The 16,487-nt window shown below is 46.4% G+C and overlaps 1 protein-coding gene across 3 annotated transcripts in view; it reads right to left on the reverse strand.

Annotated features, from left to right (window-relative positions):
- Window positions 1-1,005: 1,005 nt before the first annotated feature.
- The window catches only part of MFHAS1 (multifunctional ROCO family signaling regulator 1), a 35,047-nt gene continuing 19,565 nt past the window's right edge, over window positions 1,006-16,487 (reverse strand). The window contains exons 2-4 of one of the 3 annotated variants that reach the window (XM_084204867.1): window positions 6,592-6,718; window positions 4,961-5,125; window positions 1,006-3,211 (exon numbers count right to left, since the gene is read on the reverse strand). In XM_084204867.1, coding sequence (XP_084060993.1) covers window positions 5,122-5,125; window positions 6,592-6,718 — 131 coding nt within the window. In that variant the 3' untranslated portion in view covers window positions 1,006-3,211; window positions 4,961-5,121. Of the gene's footprint in view, window positions 3,212-4,685; window positions 5,126-6,562; window positions 6,719-16,487 lie in introns of all 3 variants that reach the window. The other 2 variants (XM_084204865.1, XM_084204866.1) reach the window with 2 other exon arrangements.

Below are 16,487 nucleotides of genomic sequence, written 5' to 3' on the forward strand. Positions count from 1 at the left end.
TGGGGTAGTTAGCTTTCTTGGAGGCTCTTGCAGCGCTGGGTTCTTTGGATTTAGTATGAGAATATTGTGGATAATACACTGATGATTTAGTTGTTGCTCAGTAGTGCTCACTCCAAGTCAAGGCCTTTCAGTTTCTCGTGCTCTGCCAGTGAGAAAGTGCACAAGCTGGGAGGGAGCATGGCCAGGACAGCTGACCCAAAGGGATATTCCACACCATGGAACATTTTGGCCAGTATATAAATGGAGGGGAGGAGGAGGAGTTGACTGGAAGCTGCTGATGCTCATCCCCCTATCACTGGGGGAGGGGCTGGGCATCAGTCAGTGAGTGGCGAGCAACTGTACTGTGCATCACTCATCTTTCTTGGGTTTTATTCCTCTCTCTTTCATTGCAATTACTATCATTAGCATAATTATATTTACTTTGCTTCCATTATTAAACTGCTTTTAACCCATGGGTTTTACTTTTTTCCTATTTTCCTTCCCACCAGGAGGTGGTGGTGGTGAGTGAGCAGCTGTGACGATGCTTAGTTGCCAGAGGGGGTTAAACTGCAGCAGTGGGAAGGGATTTGCTCCCATTTTTAATTTGTCCGCCTGGTGCTGCCACAAATGCTCCTGTAGCCAAGCAGAGGACCACCCGCCTTATTACTCTGCCTCCAAAATCTGCTCTGAACATGAGCAGGAAACCAAGCTTTTCACAAATGCAAACATGGTACCAATGAGAACCATTGAGTGGGCCACACAAACCCCTAAAATACCGTAAAAGGTAGTGGGTAAGAAAGCTGTTCCCCAGAAATCACCTGCCTTGCTAAAGTGGGCAATGATTCACAGATACTAAATAAGGGGCTGGCTCCATGCACAGATTCACTCAATGGAAAATCTCTTCATGACTTTGCTACAGCACAGATCTACAGCTAGGTGCAGACCCTTCCAGAGCTAGAGCCCAAGGAGGCACTGCAAGAGGAAAAACAAATCACACAGCCAGGACTCTCCTGGAGATTGAGATCACTTTTATTTTCAGTCATTTTGGCAAGGACGTGTGGGCAAGTGTGGGTGTGGTGCGTGTATGTCTGGGCATGCATGTGTGTGTGCGCAGAGTTCTGCCCAGTGATGTAGATTATATGGATACCTGCAGTTACAGTCCATGAACTGAGCCATGAAGCGTGTGATGAGTGCTACACTGAGGCCCACTTGCATGCCTCTTCTTGTGCTTACTGCAGTGCAGCATCCATCTCCTGGCACAGCTGTTCCAAGGATGCCAGCCCAAGATCCCATCCAAAGGGTGCGAGAGGAACTGAGCTCCGGGACCTGGCTCTGCAGGAGTGAGCCAGTGGATTTTCATCTCACTTAGTGAGTTCCTAAGTAACATCTGCAGTTCCCTTTGACACAACTGTATCTAACTCCTCACCATGAGGAGCCTCAACTGCTTGGACAAACTTTAGCTGCCTCAGAGGTACAATGGGAAAGAGAACAGGGACCCCACATAAGTTCCAGTGCTACAGCACAGCCAAGCACGCCTTGAGTTCCTGGGAAAGCAGCACCCAAATACACTACTGAGTTTTTACAGCCACCATGAAACTGTGGCAAGGGGGATGCTGCAAGGGAGGTGACCCATGCTTCTGCAGCCCTCAGTCTTTTCCATTTGATCTGAGAGACCATAAGGCAGGGTAAATCCCAAACTAACCTCTATTTCAGTTTAACTTTCTAAAGTTGAATCCCCCAAGCTCAGAGAACAGACAAAGCAGAAAGAATAGCACTGCCATGAAAGGAGACTAGTCAAAGGGATCCTGGCCTTGTGGCAGACTGGAAACAATCTTACTTCTCTGACCTTTTTGCTTAGAGCAAAGTTAAAACAGAGGTGTCCCATCACCCCGGACCCTCTGCAGCTGCCAGAAGTCTCCAAGTACTCCTGTAAGCCCTAAAATGACCTAAATGTGCAGCATCATCCTTTGGGCTCACTATCTCTCACCTCTACCTAGTTGTATGCTGCTTGGGGACATGCAATTCCTCACATTACACAGACCCAGAAGAAGGCAAAGCTGCTGTCCTGGGAGTTTGGCTTGGACGGATGCAGTTTTGAATCCCAGGTTTTGCTTCAGAGCGTAACACAAGGTACTGCAGTGCATCTTCCAGCTGCTGAAAGTCCTGGAGTGCAAAGCAGCTCACTAGCTCTGCTTCCAAATCTGTCTGAACCAGTTTCAGCAGGAAATCAAAAACTGGTCAAGCAAGGGGTCTGCAAACCAATAAGCAAAACCAGAACAATCGTCTTGGGTGAAGTAGGCATCTAGGAGATTGCCAGGAGGTTCTCCTCCTATTCCAAAGGAGTTAAATTCATTGTCAGCTCCACAGGGAGACAGCTGATGCCCCAGTCCTTTCTGACCTCTTTATAATACATCTTCAGTAAAGGCTGCAGAGTGCTCCACAGATGCCTTAGTAATTTCTAACAGTTTGGTAACTCTCTGAGCAGGGACAAGAACTGGAACATAATACATACTCTGAACTCAGGTATCTGCTGTTAGGGCACTGCATTCAAGCCCACTTTCCTTGTGGACGGATTAATGAAAAATGACAGATCCTTCAAAAATACAGGGCCCTCATCCCTGGGGCTGAGGGATATTAAGTGAGGTCCGGGGCAGGAGCTCAGCAAAGGGACACTGTATGAGGATCCCAGGATGCATCCTTAAAAACAGCGACAGCAAAATCAAAAGTACTATGAGCCGCTTGGTTTGGTTCTCCTGCACGGATCTCCCACCTGGCAACTGCAAAGGCGAGATGTTTCTGAACTGCATAGAAAATTAAATGGCTTTTGCATATTAAAAAAATTTGGATGAAAACACAGTTACACCAGTTACTAAACAGTGGGTGGATGAGCAATCACCGTTTTGTATTAAATAGACCCAACTAGATTGATCTCCATACTGCCACACTCCCGGCATTACAGCTTCAGTGCACGGCAGCAGCCTGAGTGCCTGCAAAGGCCAGGGAATGCTCCCACGGAGGTGGCACACCCTGGCAGGAGGGCTGCAGTCCCAAGGAGCAGGCTGTAAGTCCTCTTGCAGTCTGCTCTGTCCTCTCATTCCTTCAATGCTCACGCATCCCAGACCAGATGGGCACACTGGGAAACAGGCCTCCGGCTGGAAAAGGATTCCAGTTTGTGGTTTCTTTACAATGTGGTTTCCACGCAACTTCACAGCAACAAATCGCTAGTTTCTTCCTATGGAGAACGGAAAGAGAGGTGAGTAGCAGCAAAACAGGAGGAAAAGGCCGTCCAGCACGGGATGTGACAGTAGGGAATGCTCTAACACAAGTTCTGCCTGTACCAGGCATGGTTCATGGGCAGCAAGACTCAGGACAACGGAGTTTCCTAGCATTATTCCTGAGCACCATTTAAAGATCTCACCTCCCTTTCACCTTCTCCAGCCACCACAGACAATTCTGAGTCTCCAGTTTATCCACAGCAACACAGAAGCACAATCAATTAATGATTCTCACTGACGTAAGGTTCATTGCCAGAGGTAGCAGGTCAACACATGAAATCTGAGCCCAAGCTATCCTCCCAAGCTGGAATGATACCCTGAAGAGACAGGAAGCTGACTGAGCTGCCAGCTTTTATTTGGCAGCTTTTCCCCCTGAAGTAAGGTACATGGCTTGATTTCTTCTACCTGGCCTCTGGATCTCCTGCTGGAGTGGATTCTGCCCTGCTTTCCCAGCATTAAGTTCTTGCCAATAGGAAGATTTGCACATAAGGCTGGCATTTGAAGGATCAGAAACCAGGGGAATATCATCTGTGCAACTGCAGCAGGTCCCAAGAGGACACATTGCAGTGGTTGCAGGCCTGGCCAGCTCACATCCTGGTGGGCACTGACTGTATCACCCATCCCAGGTCTGCCATCACAGCCCAAAGATTTAAGAGCTGTACATTAACATAAGTTTCTTAAGTCCCTCATCTCTCAGACCTCCCCCAGCATCTGATGAAGGAATCTTGGCCCTGGAAATGCCTGCCTCCTATTGATTTACATTAAATAAATAATTGCATGGAGCAAGACTCAGCACAGTTATCAGGGCTCAGCTGCAGGGCATAAACTAACAGAAACATCTTAGAAGCCTTCAAAGCCACACAGCTGGGGGAGAAACCTGAATTTTGGTACCAGTGCTCAGCCTGCCCTTTCCCACATCTGGCGAAGGAAGATGGCTGCTCATGAAGCATGGCTGCCAGGGGGATCAGGATCAGTCTGTACTACACAGCCACACACTGCTTCACCAGATCTCCGCACAAAGATGCCTGGGTGGCTTTCCTAGGAGGATGACCAAGATCTAGATTTTTAGTGCTCCAGTGGACACAACGCACAGAGAGTACCACAATGGCAGTACCAGAGCATCCAGCCATGGCAGACCAGCAGCTGTTCAGGGATAATGGTTACACTAGGGATAAGAAATAGCATGTGCCAGAGTTACACTGACTGCCCTGCTTTGTCCCTGCATGATCACAGCATGTCTTCACCACTTCATGGCACAACATATGTGAACGCATAGGGCAGGAAACATTTCCCAGTCTGCTTCTCTGCCAGCCTCCACTCAAGACTGCTGCATGGGACACAGCCAACTGGTTTGTGGTGGAGCAATTTTAAAGGCTTCACAGTACCAACCCATTCCCCAGCAAAGCTTTGGCCAACTGCCACAAAACTCACTTGTCCAGGAACAAATCCAGGGAATCCCGCTACAGCTCATTTCAAGAGACTTTCCTCCAAGCAGGTCTGAATTAAATGGTGTACCAAGAACATTTTTACATTCATCATGAGATCCAAATGGGTTTTCAACACGCATTCAGTGGGTCCACAGAAACCTATCCCCCGTGTTTTCCCTCCGGCCAGCGGCCCTGCCATCTGCAGCAATCATTTTCCTTCATGCCTTGTCATCCCCAACCTCCAGATGACTTCATCCACTCCAGCCATGAGGCCCCCACCTGGGAGCTGCCCCTGCCCCACAGCATTTCTTTCAGGGTCCAAAGTCCAAAGTCCCATTCATCCCCATCAGCATCAACTCCACAACTGGAAAGATGGGAGCACTGCAGAGCATCGGCCATGTTCTGCCCGGTGGAAAACCTTTGGCACCAGCACTGACGGTTTATCTGGAAGAGAAAAGAATAAAGAAAAAGTAATATAGCAGGGTTCATAGCGCTTGTGATGAATAACATAAGACACATGATTTTCTCTAGGCTTCTAAATAGGGAGCGTGAAGTGAAGAAAAAGTAACACAGGCCTTTTTGAGAACACAAGTTTCCTGCCAGCAGAGTGACTGTGAAACTGGGACACAGTTAACAGACTTTGTGGAAGGCAGGCTAGAGGACAAGGAGGATTGGAGGCATAGCCTGACAGCACAGTACAATAAAAATGGCACCTGCAGGTTAGAAACATGCTGTGCCAAGTACACACACACACAGGAGAACCAAATGAACAGGCAGTAATGACCTGTGGCTCAGTATCAGAGCATCTTTGCTTTCTCCCCCAGGTGGGCAGAAACCTCACCTTCACACACAGCTCAACAACCACCCATCACTGGAGCTATTCTCTACCGGGAGTGGTATTTTGGAATGGGAGGGTACTGAACAGAGAGAACAGCATCTAAAGCTACTGTCAAGACACTGAAGTGAAAGTAACAGGCATTCACAAACAGCACAGCAGCAGACACCAGCAAGACACTCAGCTGCTCCTCTAAGCTCCCTACCAAATTCCTGTGTGCCACTCCAATTAGAGAGACTCTGGCTGAATTTCTGTTTTTCTGGAAAACCCATGCATCAAAAAGCCAAGGCATTGGCTGCTTTTGTGAGCATTCCACATTTTTTCCCATCATAATACAGCTCTGTTTTCCAAGCACATTCCCACTCTGTGGAGTGAAATGCATATAGACTATAGATACACAAGAGGGTAGGGCTCCTGTCCAGGGGGACCTCACCAAGTTGGAGGACTGAATCAACAATAGTGCTGTAAAATTCAACAAGGACAAGTGTATAACTCTATTCCTACAAGAGGACAACCCCATGCACCACCATAGCCTGGAGTTGTGCTGGCTTGGGATCTGGTGGAAAACATGTTGAACACAAGCCAGTAATGCATCTTATGGCAATGAAAACGAAGTTAATAAAGTAAAATAATAAGAGAGACTCAGATGGAACAAAAGGAAAGAAGTTCTGTCCCAGAATAAAGTCTGGAGGAGTGGCAGCACCTCCATCCTTGTCATCCAAGGATGACACCCTCACCTATACAAGGTCCCAAGGAGCCTGACCTGCCTGTGAGAGTGGTCCTGCTTGAGAATGGGGTGTACAGAAATCTCCTGAGGTCCCATCCTACCAAAATCCACCTATGACTGTCTTATCTCCTGATCTTGCATCTGGCACAACACAGCTCAGAGAACACCTCAGCCCATTTTACTGTACTTCTTATCCTCTGAGTGGGCTGTCTATAGCCACAAATAATTAGAACAGTCCCCAGGCTGTGGGGCTGCTGCCTTCCAGAAAGAAGTACTTAGTGAGGGCATGTTTTACATAGGCTTTCTGGTGTCTACTGACAGGGGAATAGGTCTGCTTTCTGGTCTCACTTGGAACAAGGGCTGATCACAGTAGGAGTGGGGGGGTAAACCAAGGCAACATTAACTCGCTCGCTGCCGTTCTTGGGACAGATGATCTCCGTCAGTCCCTCTGGTCTTGGCTGACTCAGCAGTTCTCCTGTGAATAAAGGAAAACAGTGAAAATTTTTAAGCATCAACAAGGCAATTTTTGCTTTTAGTATACCCTTCCTCACCTCCTCACCAGGTAAGCATCCCTGAGTGATGCAGACAAGCACTGCAAGGGGGCTTACTGGTCCTGCAACATGAGCAGGTCCCATACATGTAATCATGATGAGTGTCCTGAGTACAGCTTGGAGACATGTGGCTCCTCACACACATAACATCTGTCATCTGTCATCTTTCCAGTCTCTGCTTTGAATCACTGCACACAGCCTCAAGACCTCCTTAGGGATTCATAGCATCTAGATGGAAGACTCCCTAATGCCTCTCTCCCTGGGTACATTTGCCACAACTGCTACGGGACTGCTGCTGCATCCTGTCAGGACCCTTGGCTATGCTGTACTCTGCTGAGCATGCAAATCCCAGCTCTCAGCTGTCAGCTCTTCCATATTGGAAGCAATACCAGTTCTGTATTGAGTCACTAGCAGTGGGGGGCTCTCACAACGCCTGGTATCCCTCTGTGAAATGAGTTGCGTCAGCTCCACTGTTCAAGTGCCAAGTTGGCAGCTCCTCACTGCTGGCACCCTTGCAGAATGTAGTTCAGGGCAAGACACAGGTCAGCACAGTGAGAGGGGAAAGCCAGTTGCTGAGATGTGCCCAGCCCTGGGGAACACTCCCCAACAGCTTGCTTAGAGCAAATCAAGTTTCCTCCTGGCTCCATTCCACACATGACTGGCCTCAGCAAGGCAGATCTCTGAGCCATCCATGCCAGATCTCCATGCCATCTCCTCAGAGCAGTCCATCTACAGCTTAGACACCCAACAGCACCAGAAACACCTCTTGATACCTGTCTGGGAGATAGGGTCAGCTCTCAAAGGCAATATGGGAACCAGCAAGGGCTTAATTCTGAGTTTGCCTGCATGGGTGCCAAACAGACCTACCCAAAGCAGAGGCACCAGGTCACAGCTGGCTTGATCAGTGACTTTCTTTACTGAGGCAGGCCAGCTGTAAGTGGGCTGCAGCCATAGGTCCACACAAAATTCTCTGGACCCATCAATCAAGCAGCCACTGTGAGCTGTCCCCGCTTCCACTAAAACACTCATGACAGATGGTCCTTGGACTCCTCTGTTTTTAAATGCACTTGCAATAAATTCCTCTACTGTCAAAGAACATCAGAAAATGTCTCCTTCTGTCTAGTGCCTATTGCAGGGCACTTCAGGAAAAACAGAAAAGAAATCACACTTCAAAGCACTGCTCAGACTGTGCAGCAATAGCACAACAGGCTGCCCCATCACAGGGCATGGAACCCTACAAATGCTGCTTCCCTCTTCTGCTTTTCTCTTCTGCTTCTCTTCTCGCTTTCAGAAAACAGAACGTCATTTCATGTCGTGAAAACAGAGGAGAGGGCTTGGCAAGGAATATCCACAGTTCCCCTTGAGAGATACTTGTAGGGCCAGCAATTCCAGTTTGCTTCCATAGTCTGCAGTCTGAATTCACATTCTGTCTCAGTATCTCCCCTCACCTCACACCTACACTTACACCTGAACTGGCAGGGCAGCTTTTAAGCAAGGAAGATGCATCTTCTAAACCAGAAGAAATGTGATGGCATTTGCAATTCAAAGTTAAGTCTGCAAGGCAGCGTCTTCAATTACATGAGCTGTCATATTTTGAAAGCAGCATTGTACCCCATCAAGCATGTACGCCACACGGCTCCAGCTCCCAGCAATTCCCAGGTTTCCTACCCCACATTGACTTCCAAACTGCAGTACTGATAACTGTACTGAAAGCACCATCTCTGAAAAACGAGTCACAAAATCAGTGCACCATTATGCACTTTAAAGACAGGGCTAATATCCACTAAATCTTAAATCAGAGGATTGCAATAAGACTGGTCTGTCTGCTTGAGCCTTCATGCCTATTTCCATCTTCCCACTTCAGAAATACTTAGATGGTGATTTCTCACAGAAGAGATTGCTGTAGGGTAAAATAGATGTCTGATTTGCAGACAAAACACTTGCCATGGCTCTTCAGTCACCCTCTTTTTTTTCATGGCTTTACCTTCCTCCCTAGGCTGTCTCTAGGATAAAGCTCACCTTACTCTGTACCCAGCCCCAACCAAATCTCTTCCAGGCCACTCCCATTTCCTGCTGACATACATGGTGCTCCCCAGAAGAAAGACTTTTCTTACCATTTCACCATAAGATATATCATACACCAAATGCACAGAAGAGCACCTATGCGCCCTTACTAGTGTTCCCCCTTTCAGCTAAAAGATGTCCTGCTGCTTCACTATACTGTTCCCATCCCCTTCTCATTGCAAACTGGTCATCTTTCCTGCACAAATTCATCACAATACTAAACTAGGTATAACTATCTAAATCACACCTCACATCATTTACTGAATAAAAACCAGTGCAAATGCCATTGCAATATGCACTGTAATGTATGCTATAACAAACTAGCATTGAGACACCCTGCTTGGATTCAACTCTCCAGGCCCAGAAACTCTTGGAGGTTTCAGAAACCTCACATTTCTATTCAGAATTTACTCAAACTGTTGGAGATTATTAATAGATAATAAAAGTCCTCAGGGCCACAGCAGGATGGGAAAGAGGAGATCCAATGAGGTATTGGACTGATTGATACAAAAGGAAAAGCTAGGTGCCTGGCATGGGGAGGTGTTTGCTTGGTTTAATTGCTAAGTTTAAAAGCAGTTAAAATGAAGCACCTTGTGTTTGCAGTACTTGTTCTGCCCCTATGTACAGGCTGTATTTTGCACATTCCTCTGTGAGCCTGTCACAAATTTTACTGGAAATCTCAGCTCTGATTGCCCCCTCCGAAGGTTGCCTGCAACAACACACACACAACCACGAGGCTTATCTTAGTCTCGAACATGGACTTAGTTTTAACATTAACTTCCACAGAAGCCAATAAGGTTTTAACCAAAACTCCAACTACTTTGTCTTGAGGCTAAAGACAATGACAGTAAAGTGTGTGAAGAAAAACTTCATGTTTCAGTAGACAAATCTGCATGACTAAGATTATTAATCTGATTTAAGAGCACAAGCCCTTTTTTAAAGGCACTTCAATGCTGGGTACTCGATGATCAAGGCCTGATGTTTAGATGCATCTAAATCCCAGATCAGCTGATAGTAGAGAGGCACCTGCGAAGCCTGGTTAAAAGCACCTGCAAACAGAGAGCAAATACTTGAGAAGATGCTCCTTTGCTTCCTCTCATTTGCAATGACACAAATGGTGCAGAAAAGTTCTATCTGTTCCATGGCCACCCTCCTGGTGTTTTGGCACAGGAACTGATCTCCACAACTTGGTAAAATGTTGCTGCCCAGCAAGTTAAGGTTGAGGCACAAACCAAGACCCTGTGAAGAAACTACCATGGTCAGTTTGGCTGCTGCCATAAGTTGGTTTGTAAACCCCCCAGGCAGATGGGCTGAGTGAGTCATGATGCCCACATTGAAAAGAAATGTGCTACACATGGGCAGTACAAAGACATGAACAAACCTTCACCCTTTCCTAGAGCTCTACCAGAAAGGCCTGTTTCCTTTCAGCATTAACCAGCTCACCTGAAGCAGTAACTTCTATGTCAGCAAGACGTTCTTTACTGCCCCTGCTTTATCCCAGAACACACACAGGCACAGGCTCACTCAAAGCTCATGCCAGTGATCAGACCCATGCATGCTGCAAAGCACACTTCACTGGCCTTTAGAAAATACCCGTGAAATGCCAGATACCCGTGACAAATCAGAGAGCTAGGAGAGAGGCTGACAGCAAGAAAAGCGAGTACTTGTAGCAGTGTTTGGTTACTCCATGCTGGCAGCCAGACAGCGTCAGCTGTAAGCCTACTTGGCTTCCTAACAGAGAGGAAGGTTTGCATGCAGGAAGAAAATCCCACATAGAGCACTCGCCTTCATGCAGTTCCCACTTGCAGCGGCTGTGCTAAGCGGCCCAAGGTTCCCCATTCATGTACCAAGAATCTGCTGCAAGGGCATAGGGACGAGATATTCTAATCCAGCCTGTCACACCATCTCCTCTCCCTCAGAGCTCCCAGGACAGCATATTTGCACAGTATCAGCCTGATGATGTTTATCATTTTCATGCTGTCAGGATCTGGGCCCCACTGGGACAAACAGCCAGAAGTTGATGAGCAGGACCTGGCCTCAGCTCTGTGGTGTTGCTTCTCTCTCTTCAGACTGCCAGGGAGTTTGAGGATATATGCTCATGCTTTACAACAAGGGAATGAGAACTAAAACGAAGCTGCTCCTACATCTTGCCCTGCTTCAGCACTGACACACTTACTCCATTATAAATCCTGCTCCATTATATAGAGCTGCTCCAAGCAAAGACCCACTGGTTTTTGCAGCCTCAGTGCTCATATGTTCACTTACCCTAAATCTCTTCTCACTCTTTCTCCTTGCTGAAGGCCTTCCAACACAAACCACTGCAAGTGCAGTTGACTGGAGATAGACTTTACATCTCAGCCTCAAGTGCTTCTCCCTCAAGCCTCCTTTGACTAATCTTTGCTTGTGACATCTCTCAGCATAGTACTCAGCAGTCATGACTTCAGAAGAATAGAGAATAGAACACTTCAACACTGCCAGCATACCCAAAGCACGTGCCTCGTGCTTGGTTTCCAAAAGCAGTCAGAAAACAGGGCTCACATGTGAGCCCTGGCTCTCAGAACACCCCCTGTGTTGCATGAAGTCCCATCCCCTTTCATCCATATGACTGCAAAGAAATTGGGGCTGGAGAAGCTACAGCTTCTGTGCCTGGCGGTTTGTTGTTTTAAGGTTCAATAGCTGGAGCACATACACAATTACATCAAAGCTGTCACAGAGGCAGGGTGAGATGAATACCCATGTGCACAGATTTCCCCTTCTGCTTTAAGCGCAGGAAATGCCCTCACACACTGGGACTTTACAGCCAGCTCTACAAGAAATCTTCCAGGAGTCTTGGCAGAAGGAAAGGGAAGGAGATGGTGTCTCACAACAAGCCTGCATCTACTCCACATCATTTAAATCTTCTCTGCTTAGATGAAACTAATTACTTGCTTCATACAAATGTTGCTGTGCATGACACATAAGCTTATTCTCAAGCACTGTGCACAGAAAATACTGCTCTGTACTGGTATGAATTTTTAATATGCTCCTTGCAGCACTGCCTGCATGTCACGCACAAAAATATTCCCCAGAAAGAGAGAACACTGCACTTGATTTATTTCTGGAGTCCTGAGTGACCTGATCTACCCTGCCTGCTTGAGGCAGAGGGCTGGATAGAGACCTCCAAGTTAGGATTTAATTTTTTTCTCACTCAAGGTCATTCTCCTGGCCACAAATCAAACAAAAAAAAAAAAAAAAAAAAAAAAAAGGGAGCAGTGTAGGGTGAAATGCCCATTATGAACAAAAGTTTCATAAGCCTCATGTTGCAGTCCCCAGTCTGAGGAGCTTAGAACTAGCAGACAAAATCAACAACAAAACTCCCAGCCTGTCAAAGAGCCCTACTGGGAGAGACTGCTGTGCAAAAAAGGCAAGAGAGAAGAAAAACTCTGTCGGTAAGTAATCATCACAACAGTAGGCTGGTGAGCAGAACCACCCATCAGGTAGAGCACATGCCTAGGAACAAATGAGCCTGGAATTTGATATAGTTTAAAAAGAAAAGGAAGGCTTGAAAAAAAAAAGAAAGTTTGCTCTGGAGATGTGGAGTGGGAAAGGCAGCCAGATGCAAGGCAAAGGACTAGCCTACAGAGGTGAGTCCCCAAGACCAGAAATTGATAGCACAGAGAAGAGGGTGCAGAGAGCAAAGGTCAGAACTTTCCAAAACATGCAAGAGGAACCAATTTCTCCTTTGAAGGGTTCAAGACCAAAAACACCAGCAGCTTCCTTGAGCGCAGAGCAGTCTCCTGTGGCTGCCCAGCTCCAATCTAGAGCATTACAACAGTTAGAGGGGCAGGCTCAGCTTTGGCTGAATCCAAGCATTGGACAACTTTCCAGCTCCTGCATTCACAGCATCAGCTGTCTCTTGAGACAGCACCTCACCTCTAGGCCTCACAGCTCTGACTGTGGACATATATATGGCTCACCTTGTACACTTCCCCCAGATGGCTGCACAAGAAATTGTTTTCTCAAGCTCTTAAGTCATGTGAGGTGAAGGAAACACAAAGCAAGCTTTGGAAACAGACAGCAATGCTTCTCAGCTTGGAGCTGACAGGTCAAGCTTCAGAACCCAGAGCTGCATTTCTCCAGGCCAGGAACCCTGGAGGTGCTGCAGAAGCTGGGCTCTGCTCAGCTCAAGCCTAGTCAGCTTTTCCCCCAGCAGCTGAGATCACCCTGCACTTTGCCTCCTACCTAAGGAGCTACCAGCCTAAGTACCCTGGCAGGAAGCCCAGGGCTGTACCAAAGGCCAAAGGCGCTCTGCAAGGCCTGTCCAGGAGACACAGGCAGACAGATGCTGTACTTGGCAATCACGAACTCTATTTTCTGCCACTCAGGGAATGGGAGAGTCTCACAAACACCAGCTATGGTCTGAAAGGCTTAAGGGGGTTAAATACCCTCCATCTTCCCCAAGTCATTACAGGGTCAGCTAGCTCTTAACACATCACTGTCACAGCAGAAGAGGACATTGACACACCTGAGCATTTGCAAAAGCTCTGGGGAAGCCCTTGGCACTGGACTGAGCACACCTCTGGGAGAAGAACCTGAGTGGAAAATGTTCTGGATGTTCCACTCAACAGCTACAGGGGGTTAATTATTCAAATTCAAAATACCAAATTACAACTCACACACTAGTTTTCCCCTCATGAGTTATTTGAGATCATCCCTTACCAGTATGGCCATACAAGGCTTCCAAGTACAAAAGCTGGAAAACTCTAAGTTTTCCCAAAACATTAGTTAATTATATTTTTCTCAGGCACATAAAAATTAACTATAGTTATAAATGGAATTCAGTTAAAAGCAAATTAAAAAACCCTTTATATTCCCCAAACCACACAATTTAGTACTTCCCATCTGCAGACTCACAAGCACAAATGCAGAGAGCAGTAAATGATCAAAACAGCTCCATCAAAATAACTCCAGGAGCAGTCGTGAAAGTTTGAGCCTTGTGTCTCCTGCTGGCAGTACGAAATAAGCAATTCTGAGGAATAAAAGATGGTTGCCATCTAACCTGCTTCTAAGCCAGTGTGGGTAAGTGATTGACCATCAATGTGGCTGCACAATGAATGCAACTTCTCTCTCCTCCTTCTGCAGTCCATGAGAGACTGAGTGTTGACAGCATGCATGTCAGGTATCACTGACATCTCAGCAAATTACCATGAGGAGAGAGGGCTGTGACTTTTGATGCTACTGCTTCTTCCAAAGAGATGAGGAAAGGGGATTGAACAAGATGCCATTTCTCCACTCTGTTCCAACAAACTCTAGATATTTCAAATAGTATTTCAGCATGAGTAGCCTCCCTTGTCCAGCTTCATCTCTACCTATAGACACTCCATCTCTCTTCTCCCTGTGCAGCAGGGAAGGTGGGAACAAGCCATCTCTTCCCTTTAGTGACCAGAGTAGAACAATGGAGAAAGGACGTGACCAAAGGGGACAAGCAAACAGCACAGCACAAAGTCTTAGAAAAATGAGAGGGGGCACTGGGGAAAGACTGAGAAAATAAAACATCCTTCAAATTGCTGAATGTTTTGCTGTCCTTCTAATATCTGAAAAGCTTTTTGAATTGGCAGGCTGCAACACAGCACTTTCTGACAACTGCAATACAAAGCCATGAAAAATTGATTAGCTTCATTAACATTTTAGGACCTTATTAGCTGGAACGAAATTGACTGTCAAGGCATTTTAAGGGAGAGTCATGGTGTAATGAGCTCAGTGCGAATTATCCTCATCCCAGAATAGAAACAGGCCTGTCACTGAGTAACCAAGCCCAGAATCTACCTTTTGGTTATTTTTAATTCTACCCCTTCAGCCGTATCTGCCATAAGCACTTTTTCAGTTTGCCAAGGTAAGGCACCAGCTGGAGAGAAAGCTGCAGCCAGCCCCAACCTGTCTGTCCTCACCCAGTAACAGCGAAGGACAACTGCACACAAAGCATCCACTTGAACACTAGACACCACTGGCTGCAGACAGTACAGACAGCAACAATTCCCATCAGTCTCAGCCCATCTTTCCAAACAGTAATTTCAAAGCTATTACTCCTCCATCACAAAGGACATGCTGACCCTTTTTTCATCTAGGTGATCAGCACACTGCAGGCCCAACTAAATGGAAAAAAAAAAAAAAAAAAAAAGCAGTTTAAAGGAGTTCCCAAAGCTATTACTATTGATAAACAGTTAACAAGCAGGGTCCACTAAAGTCTGCAGGGAGTACCAGTACTTGTCACCATCCTGCTACCTCTGTCTCTCTGTGTTTAGGTCACAACACATGATAGGTGTTGTGACCTAAATAGGTCACAACCTAAATAGGTGGCCATGTGAGAAGCCAGCCCTCAGAGCAGGCCATACAAAACTCAGTCCCACTGACTTCCAGCCTTAAGCAACTGATGAGACTGAGCCAAGACTCTGCCTGTCCTTTTACTAAATTCAGAGAATTAGTCAAGTCTGTGAGGCGTATTTCCTCACAATAGTCTCGCTACTAATATTGCACCTAGAACTGGCTGATTGTTTTCTGAGCTCCAACACAAACACTAGAAAGCAGCTACATGGTGCTACATGGTGCACTTGAGGAAAAACAAAAGCTACTTGGTGCTACATGGTGCACCTGATGCAGACTGCTGCAACACAAGGGCTCACAAGCAGACCAGACCACTAACTGGCAAAGCGTCCTTAAGCATTACTAAGGAGACAAATCTGTGTGCTGATGTCATCTGCTGATGACAGACTAAGGCTGAGAGAGCACTTGAGACAAGTCTTTTCCCCTGCTGGCTTGCTCCTTCCTCGCAAGATGTCCATGCATGCCATGGTTGAAGGTAGGATTCTGGCTCCTCTTCTAGGAAGCCCCTCTTCTAGAAGCTGACAGGTGTCCAGCTGGTTAGTGAAAAACTTGAGTTTTCCCTCGTAGTAACCTTTTACACTTTGCCACAGCATCCTTTCTTTTCTTCTCTTCCTTTTTTTTTTCATTTACTTACCTTTTGCCAGCCAAGAAAAAGGGGAACAAACCAAAACACGCATGCAAGACTTGCATCTACGTGTTCTGCCCAACAGTTTTCTCTGAGATTAGGTAAACTCCTTTCTGGATAAAAGTAACTTGACTCCATGAGTTTTGCTGTTGCCTTAGGGCCATTCCAAGGTTTCAGTGTGTTTTGCAAACTGAACTGGAAGGAACTGTATTTTCAGACCTGTGGTGGTAAGTATTCTCTCCCAGATCACTTAAGGTGAGATGCATGCGCAATATTCCTCTGTAAAGCTATTTTGGTCACCCTAAAACACTTGCTGCTCATCAGGACAACCACAGAGCCCACTTCAACACAGGAACATTTATTTTTTACCCTTCAACTGGTCTAAGGAGAAAAGTCTTTACACCAAAGGTCTTGCTCATATTCAAAAGTTAAATCAAGTGTTTTACCCACTTATTGAACCAACTTGAGGTCATCCCTGCTCTAATCTATCAACAAGACTTTGTATTGAAGTCTCTTTACTGAGGGATTTAGTCTATGCACATACATCACAAAACTTATTCTAGGCTCATGCTTAATTGGAACAAAGTGCCTCCTTGGCATTTTTCCTTCAAAGCTATCTACTTTCTACATAATAATAACTAATC

The sequence above is a fragment of the Fringilla coelebs genome (genome assembly GCF_963513975.1).
Source record: "Fringilla coelebs genome assembly, chromosome: 4".
Lineage (NCBI taxonomy): Eukaryota > Metazoa > Chordata > Aves > Passeriformes > Fringillidae > Fringilla > Fringilla coelebs.